The sequence below is a fragment of the Micropterus salmoides genome, unplaced genomic scaffold (assembly GCF_014851395.1).
Source record: "Micropterus salmoides isolate LMB-PRFRI ecotype aquatic unplaced genomic scaffold, ASM1485139v1 Ms_hic_scaffold_15, whole genome shotgun sequence".
Taxonomy (NCBI): Eukaryota; Metazoa; Chordata; class Actinopteri; order Centrarchiformes; family Centrarchidae; genus Micropterus; species Micropterus salmoides.
Genome location: NW_024040596.1, coordinates 7,673,990 through 7,701,332, shown reverse-complemented (window position 1 = coordinate 7,701,332; position 27,343 = coordinate 7,673,990). Strand labels below are relative to the sequence as shown.

The window sequence follows — 27,343 nt, the reverse complement described above, 5'->3', positions numbered from 1 at the left end:
TACTGTCATTATTTGCACTTCCATCTTCAAACCAATAACTCTTTTCAAGATCTGGCAGGAGAAAGCATCTACTGAATTTTGAGTGCAACCCTAGGATTAAATGTGGAGAATAATGTTTCGACTCATTAATCTAAACATCACCCATGCCGCCCACATGACTGCTTAACCCAGATGTTGGGGGAGTAAATGACAGTGTCATTGGCAGGCAGGCAGGAATCCATCAGATGCCTCCTTGTGGGACTCTCCAGGCTTGTGTGGGGGATCAGGGCCTCCAGCAGCTCTGTAGTTTCAGCCATTAGTGGGACAGACATGTAAGCAGCATCACATTAGCCCTGTGCCATACTGGGATTAATAGGACAGGTGTTGATTAAAGGAGCCCAGCATGTGGAAGCAACAACTGGCCATCAGGCAAGTGAAAGACAAGAGACAGAGAGAGGTAAAGAGAAAGATTGAACGCCAGATGGGGTAGGATGGAACATACTGATAGGAAATTAGATTTGGGAGACATTAGGTATACAGCCAGCATCACATTATTTGTGTGCTGAACGCATGTTTTGGGTAAATATGAACATATTTCATGCATTATTACCACTTTTTAATATTCAACAATGTTAAAATATGGTTCTTTAAATGGCATGTTGACAAGCTTTGGTTTTACATGGCAACATGAACCACACTGCTGACATTGAACTCGAATGAAACTAACCATTCCTAGACAGCTATCAATTAATAATCCATCTCGTCGTTGTAAAAAGGGCATATTTTCCCTCCTAAACATGCTGACATCTTCCCTTATCAAGCTCTCCGCTGCCCTTTGTGAACCACTGTCTTCATTAATGACACGGGTCTCCACTCTCAAAATGGCACAGGGGAGTGAGCCGTGCAACAGCTCTTGTTCTTTTCTGTTGCCAACCACACTGTCAGGATATAATGACTGCTGCTGAGAAGAACACTCCACTGCAATCCAAGTCTACATGTACTGTACTGTGCAAAAAAAGAAAAATCATCTTAATCAAATCAATATTTTGTGTGGCCACCCTTTGCCTTCAAAACTGTATCAATTCTTTAAACTGGTACAAATTCAGGGGGGTTTGTAGGCATATCATCAGGTGTATGATTAAACAATTATACCAAACAGGTGCTAATGATCACCAACTCGATATATGTTAAGTTATATAACTAAAGTTCAGGAACAGGACCACGCCTCTCTCGGTACATAAGTTCATCCAAACCCTTTCTCTCTCCTTTGTCTCAGTTCTCACATCCCTCCCCCCAAACCCTATTTCTTCTATCTCAATGGGCAGCACAGTGGCCCGGTGGCCCAGTGGACAACACTGTGGCCTCACAGCAAGAAGGTCCTAGGAACTCACCCGTTTTATTATTCCAAAATTAAGTATTTTTCCTGAGTGAAAAAAAAACCTTAAGCTTCCATCTCCACAACAGGCTTCTTGTATACAATAGACGGGCTGTCTTAAGATTTTCACAACCACAGCTTGGGTAAGTGCTGAAGTTGACAATTAGGCACCTCTGTTTAATTTACACATTTTAATTGGAATGAAGAATCTGCATCCCGGGCGGTCTCACTGCAAAGCCTTCATTAGTAGGACTAGACTGCAGCAAGGGCAGGTGGGGACCCAAAGGTGAAGAATTTCTGAGCGGTGTGACCCGGCTTAGCAAACATATGGGCAACTAATTGAGATGGGCCATTTTACTGAGCTGCAGAGGTCATGTCAAGCAAAAACTGAAATCTACAGCAAAAAAAGACCAAGTAGTACTGTAATCTTACACACTGGGGGTACAGAAGATGTATATCCAGTTGGGATGTTGTAAATTATGCATGCAGCTTTCATGGATAAAATGAGAACTCCCCTCACTGAGCTTCTTTACTTTAGCAGGGAATGACTTCTGTGATTAAGGAAACCATCTGTACCCACAGATATGAAATATCATAAAAGAACATCAAGAGGTATTTCAGATCTTATCTGCTGTATAGGCGCTCAGTAAGAATGGGAAATTAAATGGAAAACTGAAAAAAAAGTTTCATTATAGGAGAAAGTGGCAGATCAATTTGACACTGGCCTTGACTATGTGCCTTGTTTCTAAGCTCTTTCGTAATGAAACATCTTCATCACTGGAGGGACAAATGTGGGAAATAGACTAAATTGTGAGTCACTGTGTCTCCTTAATAAAAAAAAAAGAAAATTGATTCATAGGAATTCAAAGCATGTAATCCAAAAATGTGGAACTTTAACAAAACAATGTCCATACCTAATATAATAATCAGAATAAAAACAGGGTTATGAAAATTGTAAATATCTTTACAGATATATTTTATTTGGGGGACATTATTTTCATACTCACAAATCTGCTGGAACCATCATAGTCACATCTCTCAATTTTGCCAAGGCTTCCATCTGAAAAGTAGAGCTTCTCTGCTTTGTGGTCAATTGTCAGTCCATTGGGGGTCAGGATGTCTGAACTGATGATAATCCTCATGTTCTTGCCCACTAAGGTGGATCTCATGATGCTGGGTCTCTGCTCATTCCAGTTGGTCCAAAACATCAGGCTAAAATGTGAGAACAACCAAACCAAACATCAAATTACCATGGGGCAGACTAGTCTTTTCCTTCTCAATTTAGCAAAAGCATGTGGCTCTTAATATGCAAGATGTCACCAGGGGCTCCCTCTCTCTCTAAAAGAAGCACTACTTCACCTCAGTACTTCTAGGAATTCAGTCCACCCCAGCAAGAACTACAAATGTGTAGTCTGAAATTTAATCATGGAGCAGGAATGATAGCTGCTCTACCAACATGTCAACCAGGGAACTCTCTGCCATGTAGGCAAAACAAACATTAATGAACATGAACATTTTTCTTCCCTGAATTAAATTTTTGGAGGTTTATATAGTCGTATCAGTCAGTCATCAGCATAATCCCATAATGCCAAGACCTCCTCTGCCTATCATCGGCTTCCCCTTTTTTGCCTTGAAGGAGCTCATGGCTGATAAAGTGTAGCTCAGTTTCAATTTGATAAAAACAGATTAGCATCACGGGTTGTGAAATAGAGGTCATTTATTCATATTCTCCCGTGAGGACTTCTGAGAATATGAAAAACACAGATAATAGCAACAGAGTAAATAAATGAAAGATTTATATCTTGGTTTATATGTGTTTGCAAAATGGATGGTTCATGCTTTAACAGCTATGCAGATAAACCACAGAATAAAGAGGTGGATACTACAAGTATCAAATTGTATTAAAATCTTTTTCAGCTCCTGGACTCTCACTTCATACTATGACGAAGTCATGGAAGTCCACTTTAGTGCGATAATAAGGATTCCGGTCAGAAGTCACAACCAGGGCCTGCAAATTAGTCACTTGAGTTTGAATTCTAATTATCAGACAGTGTTTCTGGAGTGGGATTGATATGGTGCCAAATTGCCAGCCAAGGATATAGTCTGAGGTCAAGAAATTAATTTAGTTAGTGCAACAGGTGGAGTAAGATAGTCACTCTTTTCAAACCGCTCATAGTAACATTTTATATTTGTGAATATGTAAGTGTTCAATCTGAACTAGATGTGACTGAGATACTGAAGTGTTATTTTTTTTAAACAAAGGAAAACACCTTCTCCCTGAGAACTGTCTCACAAATGAAACTGTTAAATCAGGTATTCAAAAAACTATAAACGCTTGGTGTACGTGTAAGTGTAAAACTTCACCAAAACACTTCACCTCAGAATATCCGGACAGCATAATGTAGCAAAGCCTTGGCACTGAAAAAGTTGCCAATGGAGAGATTTATAGGATCTTAAAATTGGTCCAAAAAGTATTAGGAGGCCAGTGTATAGATTTTAGTAGAGTAGTAATATCAGTTTTCCCCCTTTTTTTGTTAAAACTCTTACAACAACCTTCTGTATTAAGTGTAATTTATTTAATGACTGTGGGCAAATCTGTCTGGCCAAGTGTCTCTGTATCTTGGGGAGGAAGAATAGGCCTTCTGTAATGTAATGTTATTGAAATGAGATAATGCTGTTATGTTGTATTGTTATATACTTTTCTTGAACATAAAATATATCCACAGCTCCTTCCTTAATTTGACACTACATAGGGCTAAGATAATGAAGATCCAAAGCAATAATACCATGTCATCAGTATAGCGAAGAAAAGCAACATTGTGCTTGAGGATGATGACCCAGAGACGTAATAAAACTGAGCAGCTGAAAATATATATATAAATAAATAAAAATGTAATGGGTGACAGTTTGAAAGGCTGGATTTTGGTTCAAACCTTTTTGGATTAACAAATTGATAATCCATTACTTTCGAGGGAGAGTGTTTAGAGACTTAGAAGAGCTACTAACTTTTGACACTCATCAAGGGCAAGGACATGTGGATGGTCTTCTTCCGAGAGAGTGACCACGGCCTGCCGGCTGAAGGCACCGACTTGTTTCTGGTCCAGTGCTTGTCTGGTGATAGTAGAGGTAGTGGAGCTGGTCCAGTACAAGGTGTCCCAGCCCCGGTGGTAGGCCAGGCCCTCCACTGAACCCACATCTAAAAGAACATAATACACACAAGAAACATTGGACCTCTGCTCACGTTCAATGCAACTAACCTAATTCAGACACCACATAGAGATAGGGTTTAATGAAAACACAGGCCAGCCTGATGACACTCACTTTCAAAGCTGCACTTGGCAATATCTTAATGTGGAAAATACACTTGTCTTATTAGTCTACATCACAAGTTATGGCTGTGTATTAGGATAGCATAGGTTATTTTTTCTTTTATACACAGTAATACATTTAGGACTTGTTATTAATATTATGTTGAGTGGCCTTTAGGTAATAAAATCTGTTATCTTCCACTGCAATCTGGGGCCACTAAACTACAAAGTTACCTAGTGCAGATTTGGGTAAAGAATATTGACTTTGCTTGTAACAGATGGCAGGCTCCAATTATGTTAGAGTTGGGAGTATGTTTTCTTGGTGATTGACAGGGAAATGACTTCATGCCTCACTTCACTGGACAGCTATTTGTTGATGCAACAGTCATTCAGAAACCCAATGTTTTCATCGCAAACCAATTTCCTGAACACAGAATATGAAAAGGCCTTTGCAGCCTCCCAGGTTTTCTGCAAGAATGTGATTGACAGGGTGGTAACCTCCAGAGAGAGACAGTGATCACAGACAGAAAACCTGGCCATATTCATTTTTGATTATTTACTGAGATTGTTTTGTTTTTGTTTGGCAATGGTTTCATAAATGACCTACTGAATAAGACCTCCATAATTTCAATATTACACAAGCATCAATCTGAAGAAGCAAGGTCAGAATACACTACAGCGTTGTTGAGTTGTTATGTACATGAATATGACTACTGCATCCCATTGACCACTCTGGGGTATTTCTTTGACAAAACAAGATATTGTCTTTAATAAAAAGATACAGACTTAGAAAGGCAAAGCAGTGCTTTCTCCTCTTTTCTCAACTCAATGACAGCGACACTCTAAGAACAGTGCAGAAGAAGCTTAAATAACTAACAATGCCTTAGCATTCAAACAACATCTGTGTCCTCCATTTGGCAAATATTTTGGGCCCGATTTTCGCCCACAATTTCATCAGTCAATGCAGCCCCTAATTTGTCTTAATGGTGAACATGTGGCCAATGATAGAATATTTGGCACAATCCCCTTCTCTAAAAACCCATAAACCATCCTCTAGAATACTTAAGACACTACCTGAGTCAGCCGATCACTAATTAATAGTTTGCAATAAAAGCCGTCTGGCAGCTTGGAGTTTCTCACAAATTGTTGGCGGGGTGAGGGAGTAATTAATGGGGGACATGGAGTTTAATTAGGGAAATATGGATGATTAACATTTTCACCTTTCCTCAATGATGGGTGCAGGCAGAAACTTTTAGAGGGAAAGCAAGGAGGAGGGTGCTTTTACATACAGTACAGGGTTAGAAGCTGCCTAAAGTGTTGGTTTCATCAAAAGAAATATGGACCCTATGGACATGATGCTTTCACACATAAGCTAATTGGAAACAAGGATGGTCATGGAACCCTAATACAGTTGTACGCTATGTACCTGCATACAAAAGAATTCTTGCCCATCCCTTAACAAAACAACATGGGCATGCATTATGGATTCAAAAATTCAAATTGTTCTCAAATTAATTGTTTGCTGCTTTGATTTTGCATTTCGCAAGTGCTAAAGTGTGAAGGACACTTGCAAATCGCGACAGATGGTTCTAAATAATGCTTGTTAATTTCTAGAGGATACATAAATAAGCAGAAAGCTCCCTCAGCGGGGGTGTGGGAGATGGGTCGGGGGGGGTGGTGGGTGGGAGTGGATCAGTAACACTCTGCCAGTCTCCCAGTGTGAGGAGGGGGTGGAAAGATGCTGAGCTCTGCTCCCAGTCGAAACTTCACAGAATGGCAGAGGATGCTAGTCGAGCAGAACAGAGGCTTTTGCTGTTCATCTGACTCCAGTCAAGCTTACCAAGACAGGACTGACTGAGATTTAGTGAAGGAATAGAGAGGGATGAGTCCCATCATTCAATCTGTGACAGTCAGTAAGCAGAAAGCTTTCAAACATAGGTATTAAACCCTACTGATTTAGTATTAAATGGTCTTTTGAGAGGAGTAACAACACAAAAAAATGGAGAAGCAGAGGAGGAAATACGTATGTTGATGTAAATTCTATTAATAATATATGAATATTGTGTTTGTCACAAAGTTGACCCACATGATGACAGTACCCTGCCACAGCAGCAGCTGAAGCCTTGGGTTAGTCTCTATACTGGATATGCTCAACCATAGTGCCACTGTGCACTACAGAAGCATGTTTGAAGCACTCACATCCCCATACACAATCGGTGCACTTGGAGCATAAAAAGTGCAGTTACATGTGTAGAGCCTAAGTGAAGCATGAGCGGTTAAGTGGCTCTTTAGACAGCTGTACTTATTTGATTGTATATAATGCATACCTTTTCCATGAAACACATGAGAAACAGATTACTGAAAATGTGGCTGAAGGGTGATTCACCAGTAGATTTCACTAATCCTATACCACATTGTGCCAAACCATACTCACGCCCAACAATGATATAATACTTGCACTGTCAAACCTTGCCACCATGACACCAGTAATACTGTATCAAATGTAAAGCTGTTGAAATTGCCATAAGATTATTGTATGCGTGTAAGTACAAGGGAATGTGTGCAGTGGGGAAGTTGGACAGCTTATTTTATTATAAAGCAACATACAAATCATATAAAAACATATTGGGATTGTGAAATACACTTACTTTCTGCAATGACAGATCTTCCTGTCCAGTCATCGTTAATCATCTGGATATTTCCAAAATGGATGTCACTGAAAAAGATGCGGTTGGTCCCAGCTGTCTTCTGACTGTAGTCAAACGCCAGGGCTATGACACTCTTGAAAAAAGCAGGATTTTCAAAAGGTTGGACAGGTGAGTTGAGGTCATTCTCATCTGAAAGGTGGATGCTTTTCAGTATGGTCCTCTCAGAGTAGAGTAGATAACCTTCATAGCGCACACAGGCAAAGCCGTCCTCTGCCAAGCGGCCATGGGCGCAAGAGCAAGTCCGGCGACCACTACCCAGGTGGAAGCACAACTGCTGGCAACCTCCATTACTCCTGGCACAGGGGTTTGTGCCTTCAAAACCCAACACATGTTCAATTATTGGTTTGCCTTTGTCTTGCAATCATATTTAAATATTATGTGACTATACATTACAGATGAAAAACACAGGTTTAGTGCCACATAGTATTTGCAAAGTGCCTTTTATGAATGCCTTTCAAAAGTAAGCACAGGAAAAGACTGCAATAGTAAAATTCATTATGTGAATCAATAAGACTGTAAAGTTAAAACCTGTACCTTTTTCTCTGCCTCTGTTGAAGACTGTCACATCCTTCAAATTGACCCCAAGGCCACTCCTCATGGTCACAGCTTCACTGGTGTCAGTCTTGAAGCCACGTCGGATTGAACCATTGGAGTGAGCCCTGAAGTACATTATGAGATATGGGGGACAAAATAAATGTTTACTTTTCAGAGAAGAAAGCAAATTCTGACTTCTTCATTGACATCATTTAATTGCAAAGTTAGATAGATAAGAATGAAGATAATTTTATTTGACAATAGTAAAGCAATATGCCAGATGTCACCCAGTCCCGGCATACACAGAAAAATACACAATGAAGCTAACGGCTTGTAGGGAGAGAATGACATGATTGGTCTTTCAGTCATGCAAGACAGGCTAAAGACACAGACTAACAAACATGAGACATGTGAGTTTATTTTAAAACTATTAAAGGAAAATACAGGACGGACAAGGGCTAACTGGTTAGCATGCTTGCGTAGATATCTCTGCAACACAAATGTCAGGGAAAATAATTCCTTCCCAAAGAATACAGAGTCAAATAGATGTGTTGAATCATGTCTTTATGTAACGTGGCTACGGAGAGAATGCACGGTTACTCTCCCGAACTCAACATTTCCTCTCCTTAAGTACAGAACAAGTACAAAGCAAACAACAGCCAGCAAATGGTAGATGAAGGATGAACAAATGGCAGAGTATTAGCATACACTCAAAAACTCTTCCTGAGCTAAGAAAGGAAATGCAAATGTATGTGGCATCAGATGTTTCTCTGTCTCTTGATTGGTCTATGTTAAAACTGTCACCTACATGCCAGCAGATGTTTATTGTAAATCAGACAAGCTTTTGCTTAGGAATAAAAACCCTGTGACCAATGCTAATTTCTCACAAGTTAATTACAGTGAAATCCTAAAAATCAGCAACTTATAATGTATTTCTCATACAACACATATACGTCTTTCACACAATGTCAGAACTGTTGATAATGTTTGTTAATTTGTTTAGTGTTTTAAACAAAAAAATCTGGCCATATCTTATATATTGAAGCTTTTAAAACCTGCCTTAGTCTGAATTTTCTTCAGAGATCCCACAACACTGTTCCAAAGAACTGTGTATAAAAATGCATAAATCTACCAACTTAATGAAAAGAAGAGGTTTCATTAAATTCAACTGTGCGCATAATTTTTTAGAAGGGTGAGAAAGAATTTGCTCTTTTTGATGACACTGAGATCTATTAGGCTATTTACAAAAATAGGCTGTGATCCTCACTATGAGGAACTGCTGTTCTTCTATTTTCACGAGACCTTTAAAGTGAAGGGTTATCTTCAGGTTAGTATTGCATGCTTTGCAGGCCCACTGCATGTGAGTGCATTTAAGAAAATAATAAATTACCTGTCAGACCAGTAGATGTAAGGCCCAAACACAGCCACTGAGAACAGGTCTACGTTGGCCACTGACAGTACAATTTCCCGGCTCTCACCTGTCTCAAGGTTGATCCTCTCGATCTTATCTGTGCGGGCGTCGCACCAGTATAATGTATTTTCCTGGAAGGTAATTTCAAAATGCATATCACAATCCGAACCTCTTAGGTTATAAGTCATATTTCAGCCATAAAATAAATGGGTTAGGAAGTACAGCATGCAGGAGTGGAGGGGGAAGAAATCAGTGACATAGTTTGTTCATCTGTGTGCAACTGTACCTCATAATCTATGGAAATTCCATTGGGCCACGTGATGCCTGAGTTGACCAAGGTAACCTGGTCTGAACCGTCCAGACGTGAGCGGCCGATACACGGGTTCTGACCCCATTCAGTCCAGAAGAGATACCTGGCCAGCATAGTAGCATCACACAAACACGCTGATTTCTGCACTTTAGTGTGTAAATTAAAAAAATTATTTAGTTATTTGTGGTAATGATCCTTCTTAACAAACATTTCCTCAGATTTAATACATTGAATTTCTTCTGAGGTAGGTTATCTAAGGTTGAACAATTCCCTTTTCCGTCTCAGATGACTGTAACTGTAAATACTGCACATTATACCTGTAAATTTGCAATGGTTTTAGGCAGGTGTGGAAAAAATACATTGAAGTAAGAATGCTTTCAAAAATAGACATGTTAATAGATTATATTTATCAATTAAAAAATGCAAAGTGAATGCAATTTAGAACAATCTAAATCAAATCAAAATTTGGCGTGACCACAAAAAAGCATCAATTCTTCCAGGTACACTTACACAAAGTCAGGGTGATACTTTTGCACATTACTGTAAATAAACAGCATTTAAACACAAATACAATAAAACATTTCAGACCTAAGAAAGATAAGGGCATAAATTCTTTTTGTGTTACTGCCAACACATTGAAACCAATATATATGCAATAAGCTAATATTTGTCAATAGTGTTGGTCTGCTCGTATATCAGTTGGACTTTCTTCAAGAGACAGCAAGTCTTCCACTTGCTTTCCAGTCAACTGACCATCTGAATTTACCAATTTCACAACAAGGAGAGCCTTGTGACATTGATAGTTATTGTCTCAGGGCATTACCTGGTTTGGCTCCAGTTTGACAAAGTGTATTTGCTTGCTAACAGTCATTAAAGTTTCTAAAGACAGATGTACAAAATGGCTTCCGTCTACAATAAATGTTTTGAAACCACTTCACCACTGTTAATAGGGGTGCTACCAATTTCAGCAAATAGTGCTCTGAAATAGTGAAAACATCACCTACCCCTTCTGTGGATGTACTGCGATGGCCCTTGGCTGATCAAGTCCTTCAGATATGACCACTGAGCGGTATGCACCATTCAGACGGGAGATTTCTATTAGATTGAAACCATGGTCTGTCCAATACAGGTTTTCTGTGTAGAAAAAATAAACAATCAATAAGTAGGTGTGTAATTTAGCAGAAGTGTATTGATCCTCATGGGCACAAGATACATGAGAAGATCCCATCATAAACGTACACATGTAGTACAACTAATCTTGCAACCACATTTGCCCTGTGATTGATTTTATGTGGAGGTTTAATGTTTTTTTTAGCAATTTGACTTAATTTCATATCTAGATGCAGTATGCATTACACAGTACACATTACACTGTACTATAAAGTGAGAACTTTCACCAATCAATACCAACTTGACAGCCTACAGGAATATACTCCAGGGCCTGGTGAGTGACGATACTCACCAGCGATCCAGTCAACAGCGATGCCTTCCACTCGGCTGATGCCGGTAGTAATGATGTCCTCCCTCCAAGTCTGATCACGTTTGGACCGGGATATTCTGTTCAGGCCCATGTCTGTCCAGTACACAGTGTCATTTCCTGCAAAACATACAATACAGTTAATGAAAAGACAAAATGGGTGGATGAATGCAGCTGTTTATATGCAGCTGTTTATGCCCTCAAAGCAGCTCATGAAACCACATTTATTGCTGCATGGCCCGTTTCACCAGTGTTGTGTGGGACTATAAAGTATGATGGCGAAAACACCAATACAGTTCATCCACAGCGTTTTGTTGACTTACAATGCCCAAATAGGAAAGGCAATTGTCAGCCAAATTTTACAGGGCAGTATTTTGCTTCATGCTAAACATGGTGTTGTAAAACTGTTATGGACCCTTTCAGATTTTACAGCCCTATTACATAAGCATATGAAATAGAAAGTAACTTATTTATGCTGCAGTCTTCAAGTGCGTCTACATGCATGCCTGTCAATTTGGCTCTTAGACGTTAGGGGGTGTTATATGTTTATTTGGACTTTCTTGTTCCCACTGCCTTCACACTGTGTTAACAAGTAGCTCAAATATGACAGAATCCAGCTACAGGGCTTTCATTTGTTCTGCTCTGGCAGCCTGGCTTCTGTAATGACATGTAAATGATGTGCGTGAGCTATCAGCTGCTGCTCTTGGATGGGCTTACTAATGCATTTGCATGTTCACCTGCACAGAGTAATGAAGGGGAGGACACTCTGCAATCTTGTTCTGTACTTTGGCCATAAAGCCCCCTGAGACAAATTGTGATTTGTGATATTGGGTTGTATAAATAAAATTGACTTGACTTGACTTGGCATGTCTAATTTTGGCTTGGATTATATGCTTACTTCTCTTTTCCAAAAGCTGTGGTCACACATCAACATTGCTATCGACCTATAAAGTCACTCATACGTCAGATTCAGAATCAGATTTCAGGCTCTCAGGCCCTACCATGAATGAATGAACCATGAATATCTGTACCAGACTGCATGGCAATCTGGCAACCAGTAGTTGGTGAGCTATTTCAGCCTGGACAAAAGTGTTGGACTAACCGACTGAATATAGCTAAAAATAAAAGAAATTATGACTTCAGGCCTCTAATGGCTATGCAGATACTGTAGTTGTGGTTTCAGCTCATTAGACTTCTGTTGACACCCCAATATGTGAATATAATTTAATTTGTGTTTGATGTTCATTGCGTTGAAAAACAATAGTTTATTATTCATAAAAAACATCTCAGTAACTCAATATTATCTCCAGAGTTTATTGTGGACAGTGTTGTGGTATCGTTTTCTTCTGTCATTAGATAATAGTAGTCACTTTCCAGTGACAGAGGAGGTCTGTTGATCTCTCCCTTACACACTCAGTTCGTTGATACTCAGTGTTGGTGACCTTTTGTATACATTTACATTCTGTACTGTAATTTTTTGCAATCCTACATAGGTCATTGAATACATATGGAATTACCTACTTAAATAATATATTTTTTAGCTGGTGCTGCTATTCCTTAGTATATCAACCCTTGTGTGTATGTAGATTGTTTCTGTTTTCAGTTTCCTTTATCAAGCTTTTGTTTCCGTGCTTCAGTGGCAACCCATTATATATATGGAACGCTACCATCCTATAGTATATTCATAGCATTGGTCGGTGTAATAAATCTGTCATTTTTATCATATATATTTATTATGTAGAAGGAAGCAGGGATGTAACAAATGACAGCACAAGCTATTGGCTTCATGTTTTGCGATGTTTGAGTTGATACAATGCCTTGGGTATTGCTTTGTATTGAATTGTTTCAGAGGCATGTGTGGAAATAGCTTTATGTTATTCATGCTGAGGTTCCGTTGTAATGTGAACTTATTACTCTATCGTCTACGCTGCACTCCACAAGCCCACAGACCATTATTCAAAAGGTTAGAGCGCAGTATAATAAAGACCTTTCCCTCCCCCTCATTGTTTTAAGATTGAGAATTGCTGTTTTATATATGTATATATATATATAAATAAATATATTTATTTATATATACATATAAACAAATTGCAAAAAACACAAAATGCTGGTACATGAAAATCATCAAACCGTCCAACACTATATTTAGTGTTGAATTTTTCTGCTGAATTTGATTGTGTACAGTGAAGTATGAGTGGAAACAAGGGCAAATAGCAATCTTGTCATCAACTTTCTCTCCACATGAAGTTATTACAACTGAGGAACAAGATCAAGCCTTTCTCTCTCACAAATCCATCCACCCGTGCCTCTAATTCAATCACCTGCGCATAGAAATATAAGTCTGTCTAACCCATTTCTCTCCTGTTTGTCGCAGTTCTCACATCGTTCCCCCTCCAAACCCCGTTCTTCTCCTTACACAATGGGCAGAACTGTGGCCTCACAGCAAGAAGGTCCTGGGTTTGAACATTGGCTGTCCCAGACCCTTTCTGTGTGGCGTTTGCATGTTTGTGTGCTTCGGTTTCCTCCCACCGTCAAAGACATGCATGCTAGAATTAATTATTCCATTAAAGTAATTGTTCTTTTTCTATCACAGGAACCACAGGGGAATGATAAAGCAGACACTTAGATGAGAGGCCCCACACTGAGGGTCGGACCCCGGGTTCCTAGACACTCTGGCCATTACAACCTTAACCCACCCCCTTCATCCCTCCCCTCTCGAACCCTTCATCCCTTACCTCGACCCCTTCTCCCTATGCCTCTCGCTATCCAAATAAATTACCTTTTATATTGGTGACCATTTGGCGTGGTCTTTCATTTAAGTAGAAATTTGAAACTTTGCTGGTTTAGAAAAAGAAAGAGTTGGAAAGTAAAAGCAATAAAACATTTCAAGAATCTGATTTGTTTTGCAGGTAATTTGACCATTTGGCCATTTGAAAACCCACAAAAGAACTTTACATTTCTACTTAAAAATGGCAAGAACAACATCCAGTGTGTATATTTAAGTACAGTATATGTCAGACAAAAAAACTCTCCAAGCTTCAGTGGATCTCTGGTATATATACTGCCTTGTACTCAATATCAAACACTGATTCAACAGTGAAAATCCCTCTGTGTGTTGCATGGTATCATACCTGCGTGAAAATCAACTCCCACAGCAAACAGTGTTCCTGTAATGGGCATAAGGGCCTCGCTGTTGTCATTTGGGTCAAGAGCGATTCCCCGGATTCCCTCATGGATGGAATACATCAGAAACGAATCAACACCTAAAGAACAACAGATAGCTTTTATACCATAAACAATTGTGTTAAAAGCATTTTAAATTATGAATGCCTTTTGACCTTTGTTTGGAACATATTGGCAGCGCTAGAGTTTATATATTTGGAAAATGTACCTTCACAAGACATGCGGTCACTACGCAAGTTGTAGCCAACAGTGCAAGAGCAGCTACGGGTGTTCTCGGAAGTCGGGAAGCAGAGCTGTGAGCATCCACCGTTGTTTATCTGGCACGGGTTTCTTCCTGAATGTTAAGCACAACCGGGCAAAAGGCAAGCAATAAGGTACTCCACATGTGTGTGGGCAGTGTGTGTTTCTGTGTCTATATCTGTGTGATCGTTTGTTGATATGTGTGAGCATGCTTACCTTTCTGACCCTCCCTGTCATACACCTTCATATGAACCACCCCACTCGTCTTGTTTCTCAGGATCACAAGGTTCCGCCCGTCTCTCTTGGTAACTGTTCCCAGCTGAGCCGATTCCTCATCTGCCCACCAGAGTTTGCCGCCTGTAACCATAAATGGTACTAGCTTAAAAAATATGGCCAAAGATTCAGATTCAGTAAAACTGCAATGCCTCAAATAATAATGCAGAATGTTGTCTCTTCACATAGAAATGTATACAAATCAAGGTGTGATGCAAACAAGCTTTCAGAAACACTACAACACAATCAAATACCAATCCCAGCGCAAACAGCATGCTTCTTCACTCTAATCCAACAAGGCTGCACTCTCATGCCATAAAGCCGTTTAATAATTGAAGCATTCTCTGAGCTGATTTGAGATTAAAGTGTGGAATACTTTGTCCCCTGCTCTTCCCACTTCCTGATGATAATGTGTGCATCTTGCAGCCTGAAACACTGTTACTTTGATGCTTCATCAATTTGGGGAAGTGGAATTGCCATGTCTACAAATAGTTTATGATTTACATGTAATTCCATGGTTATGACATGCACATATCATATTTGATCACTGATATTCAGCAGATTCACACAATTTATAAATTTTGGTTGTCATGGTGTTGGATTATTTACTGTTTTATGTGCATTCACTTCCTGTCTTTGTGTGTTTTCCTGCCTGTGTGATTGTGTGTAAGTTCCAGATGCGGATCTTCCGTGGGTGCACAGGGGGGCACCCACCCCCATTGTGATCTGATTGGCCACCTTGTGTGCCACCCCAATTTTCACTGGCTCTTAGGTATGTCAATTATTGTGCCTTTCAAATGCCAGAGAACACGCAAGATTTTGTGTGCCATAAAAGAAGACATGCAGGATAGCAGCAATGCACATTTGAGGTAAGAACACTCTATTTCTTGAGAATTGCATGTACTATGTATCACAACAATGTTTTGCTGTTAAAATTAATTTGGTTATGTTTGCATTGGAATGTGTGGTGGTGGTTAGCCTGGTTCATATGCATTAACAAACATTGGCAAGTTAGCCAGGCACAAGCTCCTAACTTAACCAACGAAGGTTAAAGTCAAGGGCAACAGGACTTGGTTGAAGATACTGGAAGACGTTTCGTCCCTCATCCAAGGGACTTCATCAGTTCTGACTGACTGGTAGGGAAACTCAGCTATTTAACCACAGTGCTAGGATCGTCGATACTGCTGGTTTGTTAGTGTTCCTGGTTGTTGTAAAGACAAGTCGTTACGGTCGTTAGGACCACCCGTGGCCAAGTCTGAACGACCATCGTTGGCATCTTCACCTGAGGCCAATAGGTTATGTTGGTTGAGTTTTCTGGGAAGTGATGAAAGGACAGCATTGTAAGTGGGGGATAAGTGGTGGCGTAGACCCCCTCCCCTGTTCAATGACGGCTTCTCAACCCGGGTGTAGATGGCTTCCTTGATACCTCTTTCAAACCATCCTCTGTCTAAAATGTGCACCTGGTGGTCCTCAAACGAGTGTCCTCTGTCCTTCAGATGTAAGTAGACTGCAGAGCCATGCGTTTGTGTAGTGGTTGTTTAGTCTCCCAATATACAGGTCTGTGCATTCCTCACTGCATTGGACCGCATACACTAGATTGCTTTTCTTGTGTTTGGGTGTGCGGTCTTTGGGGTGTACCAGCATCTGTCTTAGTGTGTTCTTGGATTTAAAAAACACAGGGATATTGTGTTTGTTGAAAATCCTCCTGAGTTTCTCTGATACTCCAGACACGTATGGAATCACAATGTTGTTGCGTTTGACCTTCTTTTCCTCCTCCCCTGTAGTTTTGTTCTTCTTGGATCTTGTGGCTGTTTTCACAAAGGTCCATTTAGGGTATCCACAGGCTGTAAGTGCCCCCTTCAGGTGGTTCTGTTCCTTCTCTCTGGCTTGGGCGCTTGTTGGTATGTTTTCCGCTCTGTGGTGTAGTGTTCTCATGACCCCTAGCTTGTGCTCCAGTGGGTGGTGTGAATCGAAGCACAAGCTAGGGGTCATGAGAACACTACACCACAGAGGAGGGCAAACTCCTCAGTTCAAGACTCTGCAGTCTACTTACATCTGAAGGACAGAGGACACTCGTTTGAGGACCACCAGGTGCACATTTTAGACAGAGAAAATGGATGGTTTGAAAGAGGTATCAAGGAAGCCATCTACACCCGGGTTGAGAAGCCGTCATTGAACAGGGGAGGGGGTCTACGCCACCACTTATCCCCCACTTACAATGCTGTCCTTTCATCACTTCCCAGAAAACTCAACCAATGTAACCTACTGGCCTCAGGTGAAGATGCCAACGATGGTCGTTCAGACTTGGCCACGGGTGGTCCTAACGACCGTAACAACTGTCGTTACAACAACCAGGAACACTAACAAACCAGCAGTATCGACGATCCTAGCAAACGACCCCACTGAGGTTGTGAAAACATCTTCCAGTATCTTCAACCAAGTCCAGTTGCCCTTGACTTTAACCTTCGTTGGATAACTATGACCTGGATGACTGAGAATCTTCACAGACATCTTCTAACTTAACTTATGTTGACAATCATTGCTTTGTTACAAATGAAGACTCTTGACTTTGTCCTTTTGTTTAAGGGCTTAGTTTGTGTGCACCGAATTTGAACCGGCGACCTTACGATTAACGGGCAACGTGCTCTACCTCCTGAGCCACAGCCGCCGCCACTTGTACGTTACTTCAAAACGCAGACAATAACAGTTTAGATGAGTAAACGAGAACACCAGCGGGTTGAAAATAGCATGATTTCATTGTTGATTTTGGTAAATTAAATTAAATCCATGGAAATATACAATTAGCTTACTGTAGTTGGTTAATTATACTTTAATAGTCAAGGAAAGTATCATGTTCAACCACTTAAATAATTGCTTTATATGTGTTCTGTGTGTTGTATTGTACGTGTTTTAAGGTAGAGTTAACTAGCGATGAATTAAATAAAACTGACTTGACTACTTTTATTAACTAAATTAAACTGATGGGATTGTGCAGTGCTGTCCAGTTTTTAATTGTATGCCTTTGGCTTTGTTTTGTAAAAAGTACAATTTAAATTTAAATAAAAATAAAATTGTTAACTGTGCTGATCAATATTTGTAGATGCACCAGGGAGGAGACCACCGAACCTGATGATGACTATGCAGAAACGGATGATAGTAGCAGCAACCTCCCAGTTCAACCTTTGCCTACATTTGCTGCAACTAAAGGTCCCCAAGGTAGATTATTAATCAATCCAAAATGTTATTAACCCACCATGTAGCAATATGTGAATCGCCCCTTTGTATTGCTTGTCTTTGTACATTTTGACTGAAAACAGATAACGCTTGAGAACACCTCAGTATGTTACTTCGAAATGTGACATATAGTATTAGTCTCTTTTTTGCATTGATTGCTGTAAAGCACTTTCTTACCTGTATTAGAAAGTAGTATACAAATGAAGTTATTATTAAAATTGTCATTGCTTAACAATGACTTAGTGCTGGACAATGACAGCGTTGACTATGAGGATTAGCTCCACAAACTTATTTTAAAGCTTTTTATTTCCAGACTTTTCTCAAAGAAGAGCTGCGGGCCCTGCACAATCGTTCCTGACTACCTTCCCTCACACTCAGCACGGACAGAGCCTTTAACGCCTCCTGGTACAAAGAGTAAACTTGGCTTGAGTACTCTCAATGCCAGGATACTGCACATTGTTTTGTGTGCTGCCATTTTTTGTTCTCCTCCACTCCTGAGAAAATCTTTTTCAAACTAGAAAAAGCATGTATAAAGATGAAGGATTCCAGATGCATGCCAAGGCAGAGGACCATCTAAATATCATGGTGGCATGGACTTTTTATAAGACGGGTGTTGAAAACAATACGTCTTTACTCCATGGATAAACAATACCAAATAAAGGTGATGGAAAACAGAAGTATTTTACGACAATTGATGTCCTACTGTGTACAGCCATCCAAAACATTGCACATCGCAACAAAGGTAACTTTTCTATCCCATCTTAGACACTGTGAATGCTGAGGTAGAGATGTGTTTTTCTAAAAGTAACTGTTATCATGAAAGGGATTTAAGCACCCAATCCAAAAAGCAACAGCTTTTGGGATGTTCTTACGTATGTTCTTAAACATGAGCTGCATCAAGTCAAGCAGATCTTGGAGAGGAAGAAGGCGGCTGGAATGAAAAAATCTAACCAGTTTGCTAGTTCACAGTATTCCTGGAGCCATTCAGTGTGGTCTGCTATGAACTGTTCAGACTGTGCATAATTGCCATGGCCCTACCTGTAAGCACAGGTGCTTGTGAACGCATCTTTTCTACATTGAAACTATTAGAAAATCATTTACGCACCACCATGAACAATGAAAGACTTAAGTGACCTCAGGGTGCTAAGTGTGGAGTCCGAGAGAGCCAAGGCCTTGGATATGGATGAGATCATAAGGTTGTTAAGTAGCTGACAACGAAATTGCTAAATAGTTGTTGTGAAGTGTCTGCACCTCCAAATGATGAGAGCTTTCCACTGCGAGAATGTATCACTTCTGCTTATTGTGCTTAAGATTGATTATTATTAAAAAGTGAAGAGTACTGATTATCATTATGAAAAATAAGTGATAAATATTGCAATCTGTGAAAATTGATAATGCTGTACATTGTGTTATTCTTGCACTTGCATCCACTTAATCTGCCTTAGGCTTGTGTTGGTGAGTTTACTAATTACACAAAATAGCCAAATGTTGATGATAATATAAACAAGGGGACATTCATATTTTATTGTTGACAGTGCAAAATGAAAAGGTCATATGCAAGGTGAATGATTTAATGTAGCCAAACAAACTCGGTAAAGACTAAATACACCGTGCAACTATGCAATTTAATTGTTTCCACTTGGTAGTCTAAATGTTGAGAGTGGTCGGTGGCAACCTATATTTTTGTTGTCACTTTTGGGTGCCCCACTAATTTAATAGTTGTTTCCCCCTGTGCCCCCCACTTGAAAATTATCTGGATCCGCCCCTGGTAAATTTGTCTTTGTTCCTGTGTCAAGCTTCCTGCCAAGGATGGAAATAAACACCCACGGCTGGATTTTCTGTTTGGCGGCCAAATGTCGGAAGGCTATCCACCACATTGGCGGATAAATACGTATATTCGCCATATAATATCTATTTGACCTAATTAGCAGCAGACCGGCGTTCTTGTTGGTTGTGTGTCGCACTTAAATTGGTTCCTGATATACCAAGGGATCTAAAATCGTAGAATAACACACGGATTACAGACGTTCATTGATTATTGTTTATCTTCATTTCAGGTTACTTGTGTTTGATTGGCATAGATTTGTAAGGCGAGGGCGTTAGGCGACAGGAGCAGGAGGGGAGAGTGACAGTGTAGCCGCTTTCATACGGAGATCAGCGCGGAAAGAATATCCGTATTTATGTTGCATTCGCTTCTTCATACTGAACAAAATAAAAGAATTTACTGTTATGTTTAAAGTACATTTAATAGCGATAGTATAATTTTGCTTCAAATTTCATTCTGGCCTCTTCTTTAAGTTTGTGTTTGACATAATACCTTATCTCTTATTTAAAGGTCAGAAACAATATGTTTGGGCGGTGGATTTTTTCATCTACCAGCCACCAGGTGAGGCAAAAAGTTCATTTCCACCCCTGGTTCCTGCCATTCTTAGTGTTTTGTTTACTGTGCTTTTGGATTTATTTCCCTGGACGTTGACTGTCTTTTGGATTTTGTATTGTGTCTGCTCCCTATTGACTGTCTGGACTGTCTTCCCTGGTTCTGACCTCTTCCTGCCTCACGATTCTGTAAGCCTATTTCATTGACTATAGCTAGTAAATCATTGATCTGCACTTGCCCTGCCTCCTAGTCTGCACTTTGGTTTCCTCGTTTTCTCTGTTAGCCAGCTTGCACAACCGTGACAGTAGGATACATAAACATTTAGCTATTTTTAAGCAGCATCTCCTCATAATTTTTTTTTTTTACTCTAAGACCATACGTAATGAGGTAAAAGCAAAACACCTGCATCTGAAGACATGTACTGCAGTTGTTGTGTGTCATGATTTTTGATCTACTCCCTGACGGCTCTGTGTGACAGTGAACCTCCAGGCTTCTGTAGTGCTGCTGCCGTGAGCAGAAGTGATGAGTGTGTCTTTGTAAAGAGGCACATGCACAATAAGTTCCTAACCCCAGAACACCCAGCCGCCACCACCACCACCACAACATCCCCCAACCCCAATGCCTTCGATACCCTCAGCAGAAATCGGTGATGCACAGTCCAGGCCCTTTGCCACAGACTATACCAGACGTGACAAGAACTCTCAATTTCAGTCCTACAGAAGTGCAAAGAGGTGGCTCCTCTTACTTCAAAATAGACACTGCAAATGGGGGAATTGACCTTATTTTAGTCCTTTCAGAAAGGGCCAAAATTGCAAAAATGGACCATTACACTGAGGAGGCATGCTTTAAAATAGGCAACATAATGGAAAGACAACTCTATACTTATACTGAAACGTTAAAATAGGCTATTGTAAAAGTTCATCTCAGATAGTAAAAAAATGACTGAGCTAATGTATTTTTTTTGCTATTTCAACTCTTTTGAGCTACATTGTTGGTGCACACAAGCTGGTGCAAGTTATTACCCTCTTAACCCAAGTCTTCTCCAGTACCCCATGCTTTATTCACCAAATGTTTTTGGCTATCTTGCCTTCATCGGGGTGGTTTCCCTTTAGATTTCACAGCATCAATCCCACACACACACAGAAACAATTCCCACTTGCATTAATAGCTTCAGGCTCGATACCATCCTTAAAGGGAATGTAAAACTCATTTTCACAAATCAGACAAATACCCAGAAGTGAGAATGACAGTCTACATGCAGTTTACAAAACATTTGACCCTGGGGGCAATGCTAGCCTAGATTAGCTTTGCACCCTGTGTTAATAGGATGCCGAGGGGACCACTGGCTAGCTGCGATTGCTCAATTGTGGCAGATCATATTCAATTTCCACCTCAACTGTGAGTTTGATTCCAGGTTGATGGATCACCCACACCTTCTAAATAGAAGCCCTTACCTTTCCCTCAAGCCAATCCAATTGTTACAGAGCCCTAGGACCTGAGTGGATCACCCTTGTGTCACTAACATTGCCTTCATCATATCTTTTCACAACCAGCTAGAACAATCACTAAGACATGCACAAAAAATGGAAAAGCCAAAACACAAGCCACATGTTCGTTTTAACACACTGCTGCATGCTCATCAAATGAATTGTCAGTTGGATCGATTACAGTCATTCTGCTCTCTGAAGCTGACAGTCAGGGTTTAATTTTGCCAGTCAATTGTGGGTGCATCATCACAAGTCTCTTACAGAAGAAGGTAATATTTTATTCTGCTGCAATCAGAGACAAGATTACTGTCTGATTCTGCTCTAAGAACTGCACTCCACAGATGCACAGCAAAACCCACAACCACGATTTGGTTGTGTACGTGCCCCTGCCTCCAGCTTGTGAGGGAGCTAAAGATCCTGATAGAACTCGAGCTTTCCTTGTTTACACGTGATCAAGCTTCCACAGACGATTGATCAAGCTATCACAGACCACAAGAGTAGAGTAGAGCAATTGTTAGATTAATGCTAATTTAAGTTGATTGGCTAAATCCCCACAGAGGACTCAAGAACCCTTAATTACCCATGCTTGCTTGATAATACCTAACAAGTTGTTCCCCTAGCAAAGCAGATTGTACATGCATTGAGCTGCATATCCATATTCTAATTTTAATAATAGTTATAATTCCAAATTATTATTCCATTAGGTATCTAATCACAGTTTGCTGAACTAGTAAGACAAAAAAGAAGCAGTGAGAAGAGCTAGGAAAACATTGGGGTAAACACAGTCAGCAAATACCCTTAATTACATCTTTCACCATGGAGACAAAACAAACATCAAGGGATATTTATCTGACATCACCTATAGTCCATTTACTTGCAAACAGCAAAAGAAGCTCAGGATTGGAAAATGACATATCTGGCTGCTGTCCTGCTGTCTCCCCCAGCCTAATTTTCTGCTGACCCAATATGTCTTACAAGTACATATGTTCAATGGTCCATTGCCAAGGAGGACGGCATCTTGGTAAACTGTGAAAAACTGAATGTCTGACAGACAACAACAAGTGCACATTACACTAAATGCAAAATACTAATCTCAAGCTACGAGGCATTTTAAATATGCTCTTAGCTCAGCAACAGTGTTTATAGTAAACATCGGCAAACTAGGCAATCCGTACCATGCCCGGGCACATTTAACCCCCAAAGTCCGGTTCGTTTTACCAGTGTGATCCCTCAGTGCCGTGCCCGAGCACGGTACAAGGCAACCGGGCCTAGTGTGAGTACGCCCTTAGTTAATAAATATTTAGTTGTACGTTGAAGCCAAATTAGACAGTGGGGGAGCTGGGCGCAGAGGGACAGAGAGGAGAAAACGCTGCTTGGATTTTACGGAAAAATTTATTAATTAACTCAACATCAAACTATATCGGTATAAATGGTCTAATTTTCTTCTCATTTGAAAATATATTGGCATACCTTATAATACCGATACAGAACAATCAGACCTACGTATAAACTGGTTAGACATAAGTTCTTTTATGTATTAACAATTTTAACATTATGACTTGATATCTTGATATCTATATAATATTTGACAGATCAACATCTACAACAAGAATCAACAGGGAGTGAATTCAATTATCACATGCTTAAAATATTTAAAAAGTTGTGATATCTGGTTAAAATAGGTCTTTTGAGTATTAAATATACTTGCATGAATCCAAGTAATGTAAATGTACTAGATTTCTGTCTTCTAAATATAGTCATGCATTACCATGCAGCAAATGTACTATTGAACCAGTGTGAAATTTATCTATTTAACAAAGCACAATAACAACAGTGCAGTGCTGTGCTGTTCATTCTACCATTCAAAACAATTTCCTCAATATAACAAAATGTCATTAATTGTGATTGATGGAGACTCGCAGACATCATTGCACTGTTTTGCTGTACCTGCTACTGTGCAGGAACCAAGCCATTAGTCTATGTCACCTAAAGTTCTATCTCCTATTTGTGAAATGCAATAATAAAGTCTCCATCGTCCATATAAGATGTCATCCATAGTCAAAGTTTTTACTGTGAGAAATGCCCATAAAAATGAACCAAATAGATGTTGTTTGGAGTTGCAGAATGCTAACAGCTAACAAAACAGTGGGATTCCATTCTGCCACTGTTGTGTTATCCTGTAACAGCGTAATTAATGCTCTCTGCACATGCTGACAGATACCCACCACACAGGAAACGAAGACCTGCCATGATTAATAGCATGCTTCAAGAATACAAAGTATCACCCTGACACAATTTTTTTCTGAAAAATTAAAAAATTACAATTTCATCCAGACACACACACACACACCAATCTTGGCAAGAAAAATGCCTTTGCATAGCTCACTGGGAAGCATCCCAATTGTCAAGATAACAGCAGTGTGGATGTGAAATAATTTAAAATACTGATCTAAAATAAAATAAAAAAGAGGGTTGGAGATGAATTAAATTTCACCTATTTAAAGTATACAGGTAGAGTCCAAATACTACAGTTTGGACCTGTTATTACACCAATAATTAAGGTCTTCTATCTATATATCTTTATGTTTCAGATAGACTGTGTGTGATCAGATTTTTATTCCACTTGTGTATGTTTTACATTGATTGCACTTTGTTACCTGTATTGAAAAATGCTATACAAATAAAGCTGCACTGCACTGAGTATTGCTGTTACTGAATTTTAGCAGCTTTACACACTTTCAGCATGGTCTAGTGGCAGAACTAGTATGTGTTTTGTTCAAGACTAACATATGGTGCTAATTGGAAGCCCGTATGTGTGTAGAACGAAAAAGGAAAAGGTGGGAAAAGACGAAGAGGTTGTGAGCTACAGACTGTTTCTGTTCTTTCCAGAACATGTTGACTTAGATTTCAGGAGATTTCTAAATGAACCTATGAGTTGATCGATGGTGTGACACATTGGATTCAGCACTGATACCAAGAATCAACACATAATGAACATCCTCCTCCCTTTTCATTACGAAAGGGGTGAGAAAATCAATCATCAATCACTGCTGCACTACGTTTTAATTATCTAATGCCCCTGCTACTTCACACAAAGTGAGGCACAACTGTTGCGAGGACTGGCTGAACTGCTCTATTCTACAGCCACTTAACTGGTTAAACACGTAATCCCTCCACACTCTGACTAATCCCCAATGGCAATCTGATGCACTCGTGACAAGCTCCACTCACCCATCACGGCCAGAGCTGTGCCTTTAGCTAACTCTCTCTTTAGAGTCTCCAGCACTTCCAGCCCACTGCCGTCCAGATTGCACCTGTTGATAGTGCCATTGGCCGAGCTTATCCAGTACAGCTTGTTGGCAGTGTAGTCAATTGAGAGACCTGAGAGGAAGACAAGTGAAGAGAGGACACCGGGTTAGCACTCATTATGCTAGGATTCACTAGGAAACAGGGCTTGACTTCAAATTGTGTTGGCTTAAATAAAATAGTACAGAAGATTCAAATGCGGGTAGACTAGACACACTACAGTGAATATTTTAAATTATCATCACAATATATATTTGAGACATTACAGTAAACAAAGAAGATTGTTATTGCAATAAGTTGCAACCATCCTTTGTACTGTATTACATTCCATCAGATGAAGAAATTACAATTCAGTTGTATATTGTGATTAAATTAAATATGCAGCACTGAGAAGTTGCATTTGAAATATAAGTTTCCTTTTGACTAAACAGCACATTTCAGAACTGCAAGCCTTAACATTTACTTTACTTTCTGTGTATTTCGTTGAGCGAGAGCTAATAGAAATGTTTATGTGTTTGCTGGCACAAATTTGTGGGGGGTCTCTATATAAGAGCTCCAGCTGGCAGGAAAACTGATCAAGAGTGAGACTGACTGCTTTTAAATCAATTACATGGCTAACGCGATGGTTTTTCATAGAATACAACTGTTGGTGTAAAGTGAAAGTAATGTTGAAGTGTGGACCTCTGGACAACTCCCACCATGTGTTGGATTTATGGCAGATTCACAGTCACAATGCATCATTAATTTACGCTAGTCCCCAGGTCTACCCCATAATCATAAATGAAGCCAGTGGAATACGGTGCCCCCTGCTATCTGTATTACTGACAGGCCGAGGAGAATGAAGAAATACAGGGAAGGCAATGGTGCTGTTTGTGTGACAAAAGGGGAGTTTGACCTTGAACTGTGTAACAACAGCTACTAGAGTTGAAGAGCAGAGACTGTTTTTGCTAAATCAAGTTGTAATTGCTCGCTTCAGCACACATTATGTTTGATATAGTTTACACTCAACATGTAAGTGAGTATAATAATAGAAAATTTGTCTTATGAACGTGTATAAAATGTGTCCTATATTATATTTCAGACTGCGTACAGTGTGGGCTGACCTTACTCACAGCTGTTAGAAGGAATTTGTGTGGAAAAGCATCCCAATCTTTGTCCTGGTTAGGTTTCTCAAAATAGTTTTTACATAGTTGTTTTCTCTTCTCGAAACTGTTTTCTTTATGCTGTGTTTACAAAAGAAACGCATATATTTATGTTTTGATTTCCATTAATCAACTATTTGATTTCTTATGGCAGTAATAGAGAATTCTAAATTGAGTGAACTCACAAGGTAAGATGTTAACCTTCAGTTTGTGTTTGCAAGTACTATATATTAGTACAAACTACATAAACAAAACCCTCCCGATGTCAACACTTGTGAGTGGCTTAAAAGATGATCTATAAGTCAGTGGGAAAGACATTTGAGCCAGGAGGGTGGGTTTGAGCATTGCTGTAGAGCTGTTCAGCTTTTCAAAGGAAACAATCTCAATGGTGTACAATAGATGTGCAAAACACAAGACCTCATCAGGAGATATGGTAAGCAGCCTTTGACAGATAGACGTGGGGGGAAAAAAGTAAAAACCATTAACATTACAAAGCAATTGTATGGTACAAGCACCAATTTTGGACATGACACTGTGCTATGGTAGATCTTTTTACTCTATACCTGCGGACTGATGTCTTGAGGACAGCATATTCTAACATTTCAAACCAGGTTATTCAATTAATAGCTGTAATGTTCCCTCAAGTGGAGGGCTACTTTTTCTTGCAATAATTCTTTCTGTTATAGGACAAGATTATACCAGGATGGATTGAAGGAAACTTTATGTGAAATTACATTAAGGATGCGGCCTTCATAATCGGAAGCTGTAAGAGGATCCGTAGATAAAGAAGCATCTATCCATCAACCCTGGCAGTGTGAATCCTTGATGTCTGTCAGGTTGGTTGTAACACAAGAATTCTATCAGCAGTAACTAAAATGGCATTTTTTAAACCTTTTATTTTGATTTGATTTCAAATTAAATGATTATTATGTTATTGTTTGTCTATATTTCCAAAAAATCCAGCATTGCTTGACTTGCCACACCTTGCATTACAACTTT

The 27,343-nt window shown here is 39.7% G+C and overlaps 1 protein-coding gene across 1 annotated transcript in view; it reads right to left on the bottom strand.

Moving 5' to 3' along the window:
- lrp1bb (low density lipoprotein receptor-related protein 1Bb) overlaps window positions 1-27,343 on the bottom strand; it is a 264,366-nt gene that overhangs the window by 67,444 nt on the left and 169,579 nt on the right. Inside the window, exons 32-43 of the mRNA XM_038720173.1 lie at window positions 25,128-25,277; window positions 14,742-14,882; window positions 14,494-14,619; window positions 14,234-14,365; window positions 11,088-11,222; window positions 10,630-10,759; window positions 9,602-9,728; window positions 9,295-9,446; window positions 7,905-8,029; window positions 7,311-7,682; window positions 4,361-4,550; window positions 2,362-2,566 (exon numbers count right to left, since the gene is read on the bottom strand). Of these exons, the coding sequence (XP_038576101.1) occupies window positions 2,362-2,566; window positions 4,361-4,550; window positions 7,311-7,682; window positions 7,905-8,029; window positions 9,295-9,446; window positions 9,602-9,728; window positions 10,630-10,759; window positions 11,088-11,222; window positions 14,234-14,365; window positions 14,494-14,619; window positions 14,742-14,882; window positions 25,128-25,277 (1,985 nt within the window). The remainder of the gene's footprint in view (window positions 1-2,361; window positions 2,567-4,360; window positions 4,551-7,310; window positions 7,683-7,904; window positions 8,030-9,294; window positions 9,447-9,601; window positions 9,729-10,629; window positions 10,760-11,087; window positions 11,223-14,233; window positions 14,366-14,493; window positions 14,620-14,741; window positions 14,883-25,127; window positions 25,278-27,343) is intronic.